General features: G+C 41.7%; 2 protein-coding genes across 2 annotated transcripts; one reads left to right on the forward strand and one right to left on the reverse strand.

Moving 5' to 3' along the window:
* The first annotated feature begins 580 nt into the window (after positions 1–580).
* LOC311023369 (mothers against decapentaplegic homolog 4-like) lies at positions 581–8,769 on the forward strand. Its single transcript, XM_084025158.1, has 10 exons — positions 581–844; positions 1,903–2,169; positions 2,445–2,619; positions 2,814–3,068; positions 3,298–3,405; positions 3,519–3,569; positions 3,764–3,947; positions 4,434–4,602; positions 4,777–4,915; positions 5,575–8,769. The coding sequence occupies exons 2-10, from the start codon at positions 1,930–1,932 to the stop codon at positions 5,784–5,786; spliced, it is 1,533 nt and encodes a 510-aa protein (XP_083881284.1). The 5' UTR covers positions 581–844; positions 1,903–1,929; the 3' UTR covers positions 5,787–8,769.
* A 453-nt stretch (positions 8,770–9,222) lies between these two features.
* On the reverse strand, positions 9,223–18,104 carry LOC311023537 (RNA-binding protein MEX3B-like). Its single transcript, XM_084025440.1, has 5 exons — positions 17,236–18,104; positions 15,834–16,072; positions 15,562–15,607; positions 13,377–14,185; positions 9,223–13,007 (listed from the first exon to the last, which is right to left on the reverse strand). The coding sequence occupies exons 1-5, from the start codon at positions 17,861–17,863 to the stop codon at positions 12,597–12,599; spliced, it is 2,133 nt and encodes a 710-aa protein (XP_083881566.1). The 5' UTR covers positions 17,864–18,104; the 3' UTR covers positions 9,223–12,596.
* Between the last annotated feature and the right edge of the window lie 404 nt (positions 18,105–18,508).

Raw genomic sequence — 18,508 nt, forward strand, 5'->3', positions numbered from 1 at the left:
ATTTTGTCACGAGTTGATTCACTTTTATAACTGCAGAAGAACTGAATTTGATTAACATTAATTCAAATATTTTTCTCACCAAAGTTAATCATAAAAGTCGTCATAAAATTATCACAGCCCTGCTCAGAAGACAGCGGTGCAGAGCAGAGTTTATAGGCGCATACTGCACTCTGCTGGTCAATATAGGGAATTGCACTATAAGTGGATAGGGGGCAACTGGAAAATCTATCTATCTATCTATCTATCTATCTATCTATCTATCTATCTATCTATCTATCTATCTATCTGCTCGTCATACCATAGTCTTACAGCAGCATTGAAAAAAACAAAACATTTTCACCATCAAAATGATTTGTAGCAGTTATAGTTGCCATAAAATAAAGAAAAGTAGATTCATAAGAAGCAATATTCTTAGTGGTCGTGGGTTTTAGTAATACCAGCACATGCATTAATAATTGTAGACCGAAATATACGTTTACGTAATTTAGCAGCTGGAACAGTTACCGTAAGTGTGACTACTCAAAACAACCGTCTCGTGTTACGCATGCGCAACGCGCCATTGAAGGGAAATAGTGTGAGAAGTGCGTAAAGTGGGTCGGGGACATGACACGGAATCAGAGGTTTGACTGGATCCGCGCTCTATGTTTAAGGATGTAAGGCAACGGTTTTCGTACAAGGAATTTTGTTCGCCATGTCTTTTGTGAACAGTCGGTGAAATTGGTTCAGATTATTCGAGGAGACGTCCAGGATCTGCACGCCCCACCGCTGGACACCGTCGGCACGGTAACTTGCGGTAACTTGGGACAAGAGGCAGGGCTCTCCTGCTAGCTGCAGCTAACTCCAGGTAGCTCAATGTGCTAACGCTAGCTATTTACATGGCTTTAATTCGTTTTCAGTAATAATCTATATGGCTACCACCAGTGATTTTCCACAGTCGCATACTATACTTGTCTCGGTGCCTATCGAACTAAGTCAGCACATTTGTAGGTTGTGTGATAATAAACAAACACGCCTGCTCATAGTAGCATGCTACGTTAGCCAGCTTGCTATCAACAATCATCGGTGCTAGCTGATGTTTTTAGTAGCAGGTAGTGAGCCAATCCGATGCCAAGTTGTTTAAATTAAAACGGGTATTTCCGGCCTGGTTCTTCAGAGTAAAACGAAGAGTAACCCACAAAGCTCAGAACACACTTTTCACACTTCATGTTGATGTCGGATAATTGCTACCGTTTCACACACTATGTTACATGTAATTAATGATTGTTCAATATCCCCAATACGTTTTCTAATGGTCTAGTCTTTTAGCTTTGGCATGTTTCGCCTTTATTTTGGAGACCAGAAGTGCTTACTTCCGGGTAGCGTTGCCCGTATGCAGTAACTTCCCTGGACAAACGACAGCCAGAGTGGCGCCGCTTGCTAGGTTAGCTACAAATGGCACATGAGGACAATTTAACCATTGTTTTTGTAGCCTAGAAACGGTTCCGGAGTTTTCTACACTCAAATGCAAATCGAGTAATTGTTGCCTCGTCATGCCATTTGGTATTTGGTGAGTTAGCTTTATCATTGTAGTGTTGAAAACTTTGTTTTCACATTAACACTTTCTGGTTCAAGCCTCCTCTTGCTTGTTTATCTGTTTTAGCTAGAAAGCTTAATCAAGCATCCGGATTTGTTCAACATTACAACACAATAGCCACATGGCAGCATGAAGTGACAGTCTCCACTCAAAAGAAAAAAGGTGGTAAACAGCATTTATATTTTTGAATGATCTTTCTTGGTCAGTGCCACACTCAGTTGCCAGTTTATTAGTTGCACCTGGGAATAACAAAGATTGCCTCTGCTTTAGCTACTTATTTAAGGTATACTGTGTCAACGACATGTTTATTTATGTATTTATTTTTACAGAAACTGCAGTCAGAGACCGAAGTCAGGATGTCCATCACGAACACACCTACCAGCAACGATGCCTGTCTGAGCATCGTGCACAGCCTGATGTGTCACAGACAGGGTGGCGAGAGCGAGACCTTTGCCAAGCGGGCCATCGAGAGCCTGGTGAAAAAGCTGAAGGAGAAAAAAGACGAACTTGACTCCCTCATTACAGCGATCACCACTAATGGGGCCCACCCTAGCAAGTGTGTGACCATTCAGAGGACACTGGATGGGCGGCTGCAGGTAGGACGATACAGTTATCTTGTTCATTAATATAATGCACACGGGCACGTGAAGATGGTTTCCTCTCTACACATTAGTATTAACAAGCTCAGGTAAATTGTGTATTGTGTGGTTGAATGAATACAACCCACAAATTACTGTACTGTCACACTCTTCACCACAACATTGGAAACCAAACTGTATTCCAATAATTGACAGTGTTTTTACAACTGAATTAACTCTGTTGTTGTTGATGATGATGATGATGATGATGTTGTTGTTGTTGTTGTTCCCAGGTGGCCGGACGTAAAGGGTTCCCTCATGTTATCTATGCCCGGTTGTGGCGATGGCCTGACCTGCATAAGAATGAACTGAAGCATGTCAAATACTGCCAGTTTGCCTTTGATCTCAAGTGTGACAATGTGTGTGTCAACCCCTATCACTATGAGAGAGTGGTGTCGCCTGGCATAGGTGAGTAACAGGGAGGGTTTTTAGTTAGTTAACTATCTTAGTGTTATTTAAATCTGTTAAATGTATGTTTGTTGTATGTGCCTTTTTTAGTTAGAGATTCACACTGTTAAACCACCAGGTCGTATCGCAGGTGATTATTTAAGTTGGCATTGTCAGCAACCTGTTCCACCTCAGTCCTTTACCTTGGTCCACAGACTTATCAGGACTGACGCTGACCAGTTCTGGTCCCAGCTCTGCACTGATGGTTAAGGATGAGTATGATTTCGATGGACCACAGAGTCTGCCCTCAATCGACGGAGGGCACTCCATCCAGACCATCCAGCACCCCCCATCCGGCAGCCGCCCGGCCCCCTCTGAACCATTTGCAAGCCCAAACCTGCTCCCACCTGCTGAGGCCTCCACCTCTGCATCAGCATCATCATTCCCAGCCATTGCTGCTGGATCAGGCAGTAAGATACAGTCATCATTTATTCAATTTTGTGATTATTTGTCTGTGTATGTTTGTACATTGAAGTTGTGCCTTTTTAAAAGAGAATGGTTTTGGATGTGTTCACATGAAAGCATCAATATTTAAAGCATTTACTGCGTCTATTGTTGCAAAGGCTGTGAATTTGTGATTTAAATTTTTTTATCTATCCAACTATGAATCTCTGACTTCTGTTCTCATTTTCTACTTAGGTGCCAGCGCAACCTGGTCTAGGAACAACAGCTTCACCCCCAACATACCCCACCACACCAATGGCCACCTACAGCACCACCCTCCAATGCCACATCCAACACACTACTGTAATTACACACTTTCCCCACAGCTGTAACTTAATCCACAGACAAAATTGCATACTTGAATTCCATTTTTTGCAAAGTGGGTGATCGCTGCCATTACTCTCTGTTTCTCTCAGGGCCCGTGCATAATGAGCTCGCCTTTCAGCCTCCTATATCCAATCATCCAGGTGAGAACACACAGTCAAACCTGGACCACGTTGTTGCCCAAACTAAGATTATTCAGTCACAGAGTACTGCCCTTGAAATTAAAGCTCTGTAATTTGAAAACTAAAGTCAGAAAATGTAATATTACATTCACCAGGAGCATGTTCCAAAATGATATAAGACCACTGACATCAGGAGTTTCTCTGCTCTGTTTCAGCTCCTGATTACTGGTGCTCCATTGCCTATTTTGAGATGGACGTTCAAGTCGGGGAGACGTTTAAGGTGCCCTCCTCATGCCCCATCGTGACAGTGGATGGCTATGTCGACCCCTCAGGAGGAGACCGGTTCTGTCTGGGCCAGCTCAGCAACGTACATCGCACTGAGGCTATCGAGAGAGCAAGGTAGGACACTAGTATGCAAACGTCACTGCAAAAATAGAGATAGAATCATCTGTTTCTTTTACATTTTGACTGGAAACAAAGCGTCCTCAATAACAACAAAGGAACATGTTTGTTATCTTTAGATGTCCTTTGATGCAGATATAAATATCCCAAAATATTGTGAAAATACATTTCCATTTCTGTCCACCTTTGAGCCACCTTACCATAATATCAGGACCATCAACACATCAGTTGAAAGCTCAGAGGCACATGTGGATTTAATATAACGTAACCATCATTACATTTGGTTCTTTTTATACATTCCTGTTACTATAAAAGTACCCTGTGGATTTAGTTTTTAGCCTGGATTGTTGTTGTCTCTGTTATTCTACCAGTATGTGAAAAACGTTCAGGGCAACTGTGACATGAAACATATTGGTTCTATTATAGCTGACATTCTTTCATTGTTTCCTTTATACACCCACTGTCCTCTCTCCTATGTCCCAGGCTTCACATTGGCAAAGGGGTTCAGCTGGAGTGTAAAGGCGAGGGAGATGTGTGGGTGCGATGCCTCAGTGATCACGCGGTGTTTGTTCAGAGTTACTACCTAGACAGAGAGGCAGGACGAGCCCCTGGAGACGCTGTTCACAAAATCTACCCCAGCGCTTACATCAAAGTAAGCACAGTCTGTAAAAAAAAAGACATCTCAATGTTGACATTTCATTCTCTCTGGAAACTGCTGGGTGCAAGCTCCAAATATCTATTTCAAAGATACTTAAAACGGCGTCACATACAACTTGAACAGCGCAGCCGAATGTTCAGTAATTAAAGGTTTCTTCTCTCCTTCCAGGTGTTTGACCTCCGTCAGTGCCACAGACAGATGCAGCAGCAGGCTGCTACCGCTCAAGCTGCAGCTGCAGCTCAAGCAGCCGCTGTGGCCGGAAATATACCCGGACCTGGATCAGTTGGAGGAATAGCTCCAGCTATCAGTAAGATACTGTAACTGCAAATACAGATGCATATTCACACATAGAGACAGAAGGAAGTAAAGGCAGTTTTTATGTATGTTTTGCTGCCAATGATCTGTGAGGATGGCTGTGTATTTACATGAAAACTAGAAATGCTCAGACAGATGTTCAACCTAATTTGTGTCCAAGTAAAAATTCCAGCTAATAAATAATAATAAAATGTGATATTACAGAAGTAGGAGCTTATATTAATTATTATTGGTAGTGTTTAAAAGAATGAACTATTTTCATTATCAATTAATCTGCAAGTCATTTTCTTGATAAATCATAAAATAATTAGCTTTTTAAAGTTTCTGAAAACAGTACCCAATTACATTTATTCAGATTTCTTCGATTGAAAGATATCAAAGGTCGTCAAAGAAAACCAGCACGTATTTACACTTTAGACGTTGCAACCAGTGGTATTATGCCTAAAATTTCACTTGAGCTATTAAGGAATTATCAAATAATTTGTCAATAAATTGTCAATTGGTTTTGTCGGAATCATTTGATATCACACTTGACTTGCTGTTTTAATCCTGGGTTCATATGATTAATTGAATATTCCTTCAAGTTTGAATGAATTGTTCATCTCACATGCAGCGTCTGATCGCGACTTCTTCTCCCCCCCATCCTCTCAGGTCTGTCGGCAGCAGCCGGTATCGGGGTAGACGACCTCCGGAGGCTGTGTATTCTCAGGATGAGTTTTGTTAAGGGCTGGGGGCCAGACTACCCCCGCCAGAGCATCAAGGAGACCCCCTGCTGGATCGAGATTCACCTGCACAGAGCTCTACAGCTACTGGACGAGGTTCTGCACACTATGCCTATAGCAGACCCACAACCTCTGGACTGAGCATCGCGCTGCAACATGGAAAGTCTTCCTCAGTGAACCGGTTTGCCTGGAGAAGCCAGGGAACCAGCTGTGACACTGAAGCTGAAAAATACTTTCACGTGTGATAGAGGCACCTTCGTGCACTGTCGCTCCTACTTTTGCTTTTTTTTTTTTAAAGCAAGAATGACACGAAATTGAGCCAAAGCCATATATTAAAGATATCTTTATCTATATTTTTGATAGATGGCTTTGATTTGTGATAACAGGAATGATGAACTGTAAGACTAGAATCGCAAATAACTACAGTTAACAAAGCACCGCAACATGCACATAGATGACCTGCAGATCCCATGTAACTGGAATGTACAGCGACTACTCAGTCCACAAACCGCCAACTACTGACAGACGTTAGATTCACTGAACAATGGAAGAACATCGCAGTGTTGTACAACTGTGTGATAGCTCTCATATCTAGTGTCTGGGCGCCAGACTACTGCTGGTTTTCTATTGTGCCGGTTTCCATTCGAGCTGTTGCAGACTGCTTCACACCGGGGGTGACAAGCAAGTTCAGCCAACTGTCAGGCTGAATAGAAAAACAGCAGCACACAAGAGGATCACTGCTCCACATCACACTGGCACACTGATTCTGGACAGGGTTGGAGGACCACCTCGCTTCGATTCAGGCCATCCGCGAAATATCACAGGAAATGAAATGACGTGCGCCACTCCTAAAGTCGACTCTTTAACCTCTAAACTGAAACAAGGTCAAGTCTCTGTGTGTTCTCTTGTAGGTCAGGTATTGTTTAAGTAAAGGTTTGGAACTTAAAAACTGGTTGTGGGTGTCCAATGACGACAAAAAAATGTTTTTACCTTATCGGTTAAACAAGATTTTGGAGCAAGGGAAGATCTGTCTGACCGTTTTAATGACCCATCGATTATACAATATATCTGTTCTTACTGGCTTACTTAGATTATCATTTCTTCACTCGCTCAGCTATAAGGATGACAACGATGCTCATTGAAGTGATCATTCAACATGTCACTTTACAGTCTGGTTGCTTCCCACATGTTTCAATGGTTATTGCTTTTGGAAATCAACCTGATTATGCTGCCATGAAGAAGAACACCGCTGGGATGCTTTGGGTTCAGTATTATTGAAGTAAGGAAGCAAAGGAGAGTTTACTCTCAGGAACAGGGTTTTTAAACGTTTTTGGCAAACCAAAGTACTAGTTACTCTGAAATTTACTGTAAGTTTGATCATGAGAGTGAGATGTCCAGTCAGCTGATGGACTTTGCCCCCGTTACGTTAATTTGGAAGTTTATTTAATTGAATTTCAAAGTCAATCATGCTCGTTTTTATTAATTCCATTACACCAAATTTGATCTCCAAGCATAACTGACAGACTCCACACACTAGTGGAGACTTGTACTTAAATATCTTTGGACTTGCAGGCTATTATATACTACTTGATCCAGGTCTCTTGTGTATAGTTTACTGACAGTATACAAGAATTTAAGAATATTAAGCAATATTGGTATATTTTCTTGGTTTTATTTTTGTTACTTTTGTTAATTGATTTGTATTACAATTTTTAGCACTTTACTTTTTTTGTTTTTAATTCAATAACCTTATTTTTTTAGATGGTTGTCCTGCGATACAATAAAGGGAGTGAATAGGTTGATTTATATTTTACGTAGGACTGTGAGCAGAGGCGACTTTGTGATGCATTTGTATTGAAGACGTGTCTAACACTCTTTTTAAACATCTTTTTTTTAAATCAGTTTTTGCCCTTTCACTATATAGGCATTTACACAAATTTGTAGGGTTTTAATTTTGGTTGTTCTGATTTGCAGTCTTTTTCTTTTTGATCCATGTAAATAACTTTGTTTTTGAAACGCATGTCAATGTTTGCATGAAATTTGAATGGCAAATAGACCCCATCTCCCCCCATCTTTTTTTTTTTTTTAAATAGCAATCTTCACTTGTCCAGCATTACACAGAGAAACCAGCACCTGCTGTGTGGTATGTTGCTTGTTCAAGAGAACAAAGGAAAACAGAGGGAAGCTACATAGTCATAACTGATGGAAATGATCCAACTTAATTATATAAACTCAACTTTTTTTAGCAGCCAAGCTCCCAAAGAAAGAACCTTGTCTCCCAAGCCCTAATTTGGATACAGTAACTTCATCAGTTGTTACACGCATGATCTTTTCTCTGTTGTGGGTCTCTGAAACGAGTGATGATCGTTTGACACGCATAAATAAATAGATTTCAACATTAGTCCCCTCGTCTCCTCTGCCCTCAACTGCATGTGATACATTCTGTTATTTGTTATACATCAAATCAATTAGGAATGCACATTTCACTTATGCGCTACATATTGAGAATCTTCTGTTTCATTCTCTTTTTTTTGCGCCAAGCTGCCGTATATTATATTATTTCGGATCATCTGTATATCACAATATTTTGTTTTTAATTTGTGATTATGTACAGATGAAATCCGAAAAGACATTGGATTTTTGTTCATTGTTTAGTTGAAATTTGGGGTCTTTTTGTCATTAGAAGTTGTCCACTTTGCTATCCAATTGATTAAGCAAAACTAAGCAGCAATGGGTTGCTTTCTTTCCCCTCTGTCATTCATTATCATTATTTCAATATATTTTGAAAAGCATCGTTTTAAAATGTCCTACATCAGGGACTAAGAGTCAAACTTTGTGGTCTATTAACATAAGTAAGCATCCGATTGCTCAAATGGCAGGAAAAAGGATATTTTATGATTATGTTACTGAAATATCTGATGCTGAATTTTGTCTGGAGAAATAATCTGTTATGTTCTGATGTGCTTTAAGACGGACAGATGTTTTTATATTACTTGCCGTTATTATAGGAGCCTATAAAGACACGGCTGAACTGAGTTGATGTTGACTACTATGACAGATTGCAGATATACATTTTACCTGTATTTCTTATGTGAGATTCTTTAATTAAACATGGCCTGATATTCTCTAATTGGTGACCTGTTTTTTTTTCTCAATAAGGTTATATGTTACAAGGATGTAATTAATACAATGCAAACATTGTCCACACTATTTATACTTTAGAGGCCCAGCAAACCCACACAGGTGTTTTCAGTTATTCTGATCTCACCTCTGTTGGAAGGTTCCTATGCCAGGAATTACTACTAATTGAGCTTTGTCACAGCAGGAAAACGCAGCTGTATATAGTAACATGAATGATGGCTGCATTCCACTTAGGGCGTGTAACACCTGGAATAATTTTAAACCATGACAGGACTCTATAAAGCAAGTGTTTCTCTTGTATTCATAAATTGTAGTGATTTAAGATGATCAAATGTGACATCCTGGTGCGGCTCCTGCAGAATATGGAAGTGGGAGTGCAACCACAAACTTAAGCACACTGTTATACATAATGAATGAATAATACCAGGCAGACATCTTAAAATGAAACCGTCTTTATTAAGTAACTTTTAATATCAGAAAAATAAAACTCTTAAATTCTCTTTACAGCAAATATATAATATCAGTGCTTTGGCCGCAATAACTTAAAAGGCCGTTATAAAATATAGTCTGCTTTTAAACTCCTGACTCAATTTGAAGAATTTATATGCCATAAGACTCCCCCTACATATACATAACAAAATTGTAGTAAAATTAGCAAATACTTTGAACTGTTGGTACATCTTAACAATATATGTATATATATATAGAGATAGATAATCTAAGATACATTTTCCAGTATACCGTTCTTAATTTGGTGGCGTACAGACATGACGGGCAGCTTGAATCCATGGCCTTTGTACAGTTGCAGTGTGATGTGTTACATTGGGGGTACATTATGAAGACATGCTCGTGATGCACATTCCATTTTCCACTAGGTTAAAACGGCAGTTATCAATACTATTATCATCAATACTGTAAACTAATAACTAGACTACAAGCAGATAGCATCGACACACCTCCTGCAACATTTTCTGATTTCCAACTCTTCATTCAATGATCACTCAAAGTAAAAAAAAAAAAAAAAAAAAATGTAAAAATCTTATTGTAAACATTTTAATATAGATATATTTATGTATATATGAAATGTAACAAAATAAAAATAAGTTCTGTATATTTATCAGTCATTAACAGTAATATCATATAATACATACACAAAAATGTCAATTGATTCATATCAACAAACTGAGGGCCGACAGTGTATTGCATTCCCTCAGAGAGAAGAAAGGAGCAGAGAGACCACTCCCTCCGTAGAGCTGAAAGAAGTCAAATAAAAGGACGGAGAAGACCCGAGGGGGCAGAAACAGATGGGTTTTTTGCAATTTAGGGACTTAATCAGTTCCATTTCCTCAAGAAATCTCAATTATTCATGAAAGAAGACAATATTTAAGAAACAGAGCAAAGCATCAAAAGGAACTCCCAAATACTGTTTACAGCTTGGAATGCTAGACAAACTGCAGTCCAATGTCCACAGAGTAAAGCAACAGTATTGACCATATGTAGTGTCAGCACAGTCCAAGATGAAGTCATTCCAGCTGCTTCCCCTTCGAAATGTCCGTCAACTCATTCAATCCTGTAAAACAAAGTCTCTAGAGACACTGGTGTTTAAAGCTAAGATTTGAGATGATTGCCACCGATTCGTACGTGTTCTTCACTTTTCAGGAAGGAGGGTACAGACAGATGCACACAGTAGACAGGGAAAAACAAAAGTCACATTGTTTTTGGAGCTCAAACTCGTCAATAGTGTGATAAGATATAGGGTGCTGTGCTTAGTAGGGCACAGGACAATAGCAAATGAGTTGATGAGGCATGAGAAGCATAGAGTGTGCCACTGAAATGTCTCATCAATGCATTAGAGCAAGTATTGAAGGTTAACCCTGACTGAAATGTAGTAATGACAGAAGAGACGTGTCTGTCTGCAAGTTTAAGCCCAAAACAGTTAGAGCTCTGTAATTAAAACCCGAGGAGTTAAATTTACCTAGTGCTTCCTCGAGCAGTTAAAATACTGAGATAATTTTTGCATAGGCCTGGTAGACACGACGTGGGTGGCCACCAGCTCAATTTTGCATCCCATTGGAATTATTTTGCTGAACAAGGACATAAAATGGCTGTGTGGATGTCGAGATTGCTTAAAAGTCTGTCAGGGATTTGTTCCAGATTACAGCTGCGCTCACGGTAGTTTCATAAAATATCATCTCTTTTGCCTCCCAGGTGAGGCTTTATAAACTAGCCATAATTATACCATCTACAAAAGTGACTGTAATACAGGGGGGGTAGGAATGTTTCCAAAGGGACGAGCTGTGCATATCTTTCTCCCCAAACAAGGATGTAATGGAGAAATGAACAAAAAGGCAAAAAAAATATGGAAACACAAATCAAATAAATGGGAGTGTTTGGTGCTTAAAAGATAAAGCAATAGGTGGTAAATAACTAAGAAAGGCTAAAACAAAATAAGCAAAAGAAAACACCCCTGTGATGTAACCTTTGTTCCACCAAGATGCATTTAAGAGATCGAACTTTGATGAGTACACCAAGTCTGCCAACTTATGTTGTTTGGAGCCAAGAGCTGGATTTGTAGATAGTGTTGTCAGTTAATAACAGGCTTTCCAAAATAAAGGCCACGCGTTTGTTTTAAGACAGAGCAACACTGTGCGTCAACCAGATGTTTCTTTTTGTTTACTCAGCATGGAATTAGGCACAAGTTAACCGTAAACAATTGTTTAAAAGTAGAAATGAAAAGCAACATGACAATACTTAAGTGGTGTAACATCCTGTACGCTACAAAAAGGAGTTACGCGTTTGTTGGTTCTAGTCTGGGGGAGAATAAAAGAAACCTGAGGCAATAAGAGATTGCCATTGGAGTGCAACGTCTTTGAAGCAGATTTGACCCACTTGGTTTAAAACCCTCTGTGGGTGTGTTTTGTATGTGCGGTTAATATCAGCGATATTCAGAAGTTCTGATTTAAGTCCGGAGCATGTAAACATTGTATCCTGTCTAAAGTAGTACAGATGCCATTTGCTGGCCTGATGATACTTAAGCAGATTCTGTGGGATATTGTGGCATTTGCCAGGATAATGGACCGTGTGTGCGTTACATCCAGTTTACTGTGGTATGCATTCAAATTCTGTGGCAACCAGGAGAATACCGTTAGTATTCATAAATGGGACTCACTATATGTAAACATGCTGATCTGTTCTTTTTTCCCCCCTAAAGTTAGCTGTGAGCACAATAATTGACAGGCAAAGGGGCTGGGCCATATTTCCACACAAAACAACTGCAGCAGTGTTTCCACCCCCACAATGGACAAAACTTTTGAGATGTAGACACAAAAAAATAAAAATAAAAACAAACTTTGACCCAAAAGCCAACATTACGTATCTAATAGAATTCAAAGTACATTTAACATTTTTGATAAAATAAAGGTAGGCAAAACTGATAACTAGATGCTTCAGGGAGAAAAAATAAAAAAATGAGCAAAAAAAGAAATATATATATATATCCCACCCCACCCAATGCTACACAGAGGGTTTTCGACCCTCCCATTGATCAATCAATCAATAATGGAAGAAAACTTCACAATAGCAGGCACATGAACGGGCTGACACCCCTAACCCATGCCCTAAATACAGATCATTCCTAATTCACCTACTCTTTCTCACCCTTATCAACCAAACACCAGCTTGGAGAAAACAGGGGTGAGGACACACCAAGACACTGATTTGGGGTCAGTTTTGTAATTTCCCCACACGTTATGAATTGGAAGTGTTGGGGAGGCTGAACCGTCATCAACTATAAAAGTAAATAGATTAAAATCACATGTTTCGGAGCTGAATGGCCTGTGTGACCGGGTACAGGCACACAGGGCAAACGGCATCTGGACCCTGGCATATATGGGTGGCACAATCTAGACAGAAGAGGTTATGGCCGCATGGAACCAAGGCAGCGATCACCTGGTTTTCCATACAGTGGATGCATATCTCCTGTCCTCTCCCCGCTGATCCGAGCCCCGGTCGATAGGAGAGGGAGGATTCAGGAGGGGAGGAAGAGGAGGCGGTGCTTTCACTGGAAGAGGAGAAGGCCGAGCTGTAAGATGGGAACCTGTGGACGTCGAGGGTCCCAGCCGAGCCAAAAGGCCCTCGGTGGACTCTCTGGGCCTGTGGGTGCTCCAAGGCTTCTGTCCCAGAGAAGGTTGGAGAGAGCCGGGGCGTCCCAGGCTGACTAGTCTGGAAACATCAATAACAACATTAGATGACATGAACATAAAGCATCTTACTAAAAAATCATGTGTTGGATGAAAAAAAAATGTTTCTTAATTTTCTTAATCAATGTTATGGGTCATTGATGGCTGTTCGTGTCATTGCACAGATTTTGCCTGATGTCACAAGCTAAACTTTTTTTTTAATTTAATGTATGGAGCACTACCCACTCCCTGATCTGTGCATGTGTCCAGGTTGGGGTTCACATCATATTGGCTCATTATCTCAAAGGATTTATGTATATTAACAGACAGATGTTACCATTTACATTAAAAGGGCCCTAATTTAAAAGAACAAAAAGGCAAAAGCTGTGTGCATCTGTTGAATTTCACCTGCCTGAGATTGACGCGCATCAAAAGCCTGGGGGGCTTGGTGGTCCACAAAGGGGCTCCAGACTTGTGGCTGTGCAGCGGGGTACGGGGCTTGGGTAGTGGAGATGGTTAAGGGGTCAAATCCTGAGGAGGAGCCCCCACCTCCCAGGTTGACCAGCTCCTCGGACCCCACAGGAAGAAAACTCTCACCAAACCAGAAATTGGTGTTGCTGCCATTACTGTTGTTGTTGTTGTTAGCATTGGCATTAAACTGACAGGTCGGACTTAAATCTGCCACGCGGTTACCATTACCGCTGCCATAGACAGAATCAGCTGAGCTAGAGCCGCTTCCCAGGGAACTGGAGCTGTCGTTGCGGTAGGTGGAAGACATCCTGACACCACTGTTGATATTGCTATTTATTCGCTGAGTACCGTTGATGCTCATTGGCAGCAAGCCGCCACTGCTGCTGCTGCTGCTGCCGCCGCCGCCACCACCACCACCACCGCCGCCGCCGCCGCCGCTTGGTGATGCACCTGCATGAAGCCACCCAGCCTCTACTAACCCAGCTGCTGCTGCTGCTGCTGCTGCTGCTGCTGCTGCAGAATTCTCAAAGCTGACGTCTGTCCCATTGAATTGAAAGTCATTATTGTCCACACCAGGAGCCTCAATGCCTCCACAGGTTCCTGTGCGGAGGGCGATGTGCGCCTCTATCTCATCCCGTGCCCGGTCCACGTTCTCCGGCATCCCGGTGACCTCGAACACTGGCTCTTTGTCACGACTAGGCGTCACAATGTAGGTGTGGGTTTGTTGCTGAATACGTTTGATGGTTGCCCCTGAAACATATGATCAGACCAAGACCCTTATATGTCAGTTGAACACCAAGTTGAACTGCTTTGGTCACATGACTGTCACTTCACCATTAAATTTAGTTTGAGCATGATATGACCATTCCTCAGAAATATACATCCGAGCATAACAAATCTGAGCAAGAAGCAAAAACAATAGTTAAGTGTCAAGACGGAAATAGTAGTTATGTATTAATAGTGCTGAATACATAAGCTGGAAAACTGATTTTTGCACTTCATTGACGCTTCTGCAGCTTGACCTGAGTGTGTCAAATTGAAAATTTAGCCAAGTAATAACGATTGCACAGTCACATTGAAAAGCATGCTGGCAATGCAACAGAAATAGAAGGACATCCTGGTACTTTTTGGCACGTTGTATTTGACATACTGTGTATTGGGACACACAAAATAATTATCTGGCATAATAAATAGTAGGCTCTTGTTTTTTCCTGAAAATATCTGGCATTGAATTTGGAAGAGGCACAACAGTGCAATAATTATAGCACTGAACTACAGGGATTCTTGGTGACTCAGCTGCCTAAAGTGCCACCTTACCACACCTTCAGAAGGAACCTTTTCTAACATTTATACTATATATTTGAAAGATGGGGTAACCAAAGTGCATTGATTAAATGAATATGGCATTATAAATGGGCAAGTAAAGATGCTTTATCGCAAGGCTCATAAAGCATCAAATATTGAATATTAAAATTCAGCACAGCATTTTCACACTATGTTTTTTGGTCATTTTGACATATTACCTCATCCAATACCCGGCCTGGTGGCACTTGGTTGAGAACCGCTGCCCTTCAATTTACAAATCAACCCCATTACTTTCTGACACTGAGGTGGTAATGTCAACAAGGCAGCGAGTTAAAGACTTTGTGAGACTTCAACAACTTGGGGCAAAGAATTCCCAATTGAAATGCTCAAAAAAACAAGAAGTTGTCATACTTCAGCTATGTGCTTCCTTTATTTACCAAGCAGAGTGTTACTTTCATAGTAAAACTAAAAAACCCCAACAAAATCATCTGTTGGGAGTTAACTTTTCCCATTACCCCAACCCTCAATGTCATAGTATGAAAATGGTCAACTCATTTAAAACATATTGCCCTATTGCAATGCTGCAGTTTCATATCATTGTATTAAACTAAGTTAAAACTTAATTTCCAACACACTGCACACAGCTGTGTTTGCTGGCATTGTATAAGCTTGTTGTTTTTCAAATCCTGCTAAATATCACCATCAAAACAAATGCCAAAAGCTGAAATCTTATGAACTATCTTCACAACAGGATGTCCAGCAACGGGAGCAGATAACATATCTGAACACAGGATGAATTTTTAAAAAAAACAGAGACCCACCTTTGGGACCCACGACCAGCCCCACAACACGATATGGTACCCGCACCTGAAGGGTTGAAATGACACAGGTTAACTATACACACTTTAAATAGGAGATACAACGGAAAATATAAAAACAGAGAGAGCCTCTTTTGTAAAATCAAATGGTGTCAACGTACACAACATTTAATTATTGTAACAACTGAACTAAAAGCGATTCACTACATGATAATGTCTTTTTCATATATTTAACACTGGGGGCCACTATGAGTCATAATCACATAGTTGCTGACCTGAATGGTCGTCTGTCCAGGTAGAGATGGGGTCCCCGGACCGGTTGCAGTAGACAGAGGGCCTGTCTTGTTTCGAGAGGCTCTAATGAGGGAGAAGTGCTCAGCTGCAGACATGATCTCCCTCTTAGCCATGGCCACATCTTCTTTGCGCCCCGTCACAACAAAGACGGGCTGCTCTCCCCTCACTGGTGTCTTTATGTAGGTGTTGGTCTTGGCTCGAAGCGCTTTTATCTTACACCCTGCCAGGGACAGGTGAAAGACAGGTCAATGATCGCATAATTTCTGCTTTTTTTAACCATATTACACACATATTATTAAACTTTGATGCTGAACTAATCAAATATTATGACATACACATTTTCAGTTTCCTGTCACTAGTGCCCTTTTAAACGTGCATAGCCATACATTAGATATTCCTTTCAGCTGTGGTTGAGAGTCCAGCATCATTACCAGAGCCATTTCCTGTTGTTGTCAACACTGCAGTCTGTGCTCCCCCCCCCCCCCCCCCCAAACTGGTCTCTCAAAGACTACATAATAACTCTGCCGACCCTAACATCGAATTATGTAATGTGTAAAAGACCCGATAAAGATGTTGGATACCAAATCTGAGCCGATCTTGTTGGACTGAGAATTATTGGGTTATGTCACGGCGCTAACTGTAACCTACAGCTGATGTGGCAAAGCAATGGTGACCAACACACTGATCTTCATGTTCTTCTCCGAGACAAAGCAAAAGCCTGGTTTAGCACGACAAGGCAACGGCCGGGGACTGGTTCACAAACGAACCGTCCACACTGCAAACGAGCTGTCGAAGCGAGAAGACAATCAGACGGGGTCTGCTAGTTCGTAAAGCTTGTGATGCAAACTTTAGTTGAGGGTGTTGGAAGAGTGGGTTGTTGACCCAGTTAGGAGAAGCGCTAAGCTAACTGGTGTCAAGCGAACCGTCCTCGCCAAAGAAGCTGACCTAAATGGCAGTTTGTTTCAACGTTGACGTTTCATGTAATAGTTAGTCAAATGGTCATAGAGAACACTACAACTTGTAAAAATAAAAACGTAAGACAATTTTGTACAATAGCGCGTATTCGTTACTGCTGGTGCTAGTGACAACAATAAGTTAAAAGTTACTAGCTAACAGTTGGCTAACTTCGTTGACGTTAGTTCTCAATTTACTACAAAATAAACTATAACTCAGCCATATATTCAACCATCACGGCGTTTTCTTTATACTGACCAGTCCGTCGTAATAATTTAACTCGTGTATTCAATTTTACTGACCCGTTTTTATTGTGTGTATCGTATTTAGCTTGGTGAACTATTTGTACACCAAGTTCCAAACTCCCATTTTGCAACTTAATGTTAGCAAGCTAACGGATCGAACCAAAACCACACCACAGCGACTCACCTTGTCTGCCCACAATCTCGGCGACGTGCTCGGAACTCGGCACCGCGACACACTCGGTCGTGTTGACGCTCTTTCGCCGAGCCAACAGCGAAGACTCGGCCTCGTAGCCCGACTCCACGTACACGCCGGGTGGTAGCATAGCCATGCTGCCAGCCGGCGGTATGCCGCTGGTGCCGAGCCCGGTATCATCCCGCTCGTCTCCGTTGTATAACAAGACCGACTCGATGTGCGGCGGCTCCATTCCGGACGGCATCGCGGAGATACCCGGCCCCGATGGGAGGTGTTGGTGGCGGTGGGCCTGCGCTAGCAACGAGGAGTCGGCGGCTACAACTTCTGGCTCTTCGTCCTCTGGGCCGGCCGTTATGTTGTTCCCTTCATCTCCCGAGGGCGGCCGATTCAGAGGCAGGGGCTTCAAGTCTAAGACCGTACCGAGGAGATTGAAATGAGAAACCGATTGGAGGTGCTGGAGGTGGTGATGATAAGGGAGGCTCTCATCTAATTGTTCGGGGGTCTGGCTCTGGATGCCATGGTGCTCCTCAAGGCCCATACCGGCGAAAGCGTGCTCTAGCGGCGGTGGGACGTCGGACTCTCCCTCGTCGGCCTCCAGCAAAGACGTACTACTCGGCATGGTGCAAAACTTTTACAAGGCTGGCGTTAAACGGAAAGTGATACTACTAGTGAAAATAAAATGTGTTTTTGGTTTACAAAAAAAATAAAAAGCGACCAGCGCCTGTTGGTTGAAATGTGTGGCTTTTGTTTTGTCTCTCCAGCTCTCCATGCAGCCCTCCCTACGCTGTAATCTCGGGTTGTTGGTTCACGCGAGACTTCGTTTCGGGGTCAGACGTGTATTCACAACTGTCAGGAAGACGCACTGAGCGCGCATCTGGTGTCATGAGAATCGTTCATTGTAATACATTAATACATGTCCTATGTTCACCACAACTTAATAGTGCAAAACATTCAACTGAATTTCATGAAAAGAAATGAAAACAACTTCACATACAACAGTGAGCTTCCAGGGAACTGATGTACAGTCTTTCAAATAGCTGGTTGTACAACTAAACATGCTGGAGAGGTCTGACAGCACAGATGTCCTCCAAAGAAAGCAGTTGAGGAGAAGGTTGGGGTATGTGGGGCACCGGACATTAAATAACTCTGTGGTGGTAACAACCATTCTCTATGCAGTGGTCTGCCGGACCAGTGGCATCTCATCCTGGGGTGTATGCTCGACTCCATTAAGGAAAGGGACCAAAAATAATTGACTACCACCCAC

This window comes from Eutrigla gurnardus (assembly GCF_963514095.1).
Source record: "Eutrigla gurnardus genome assembly, chromosome: 13".
In the NCBI taxonomy this organism is placed as follows: domain Eukaryota; kingdom Metazoa; phylum Chordata; class Actinopteri; order Perciformes; family Triglidae; genus Eutrigla; species Eutrigla gurnardus.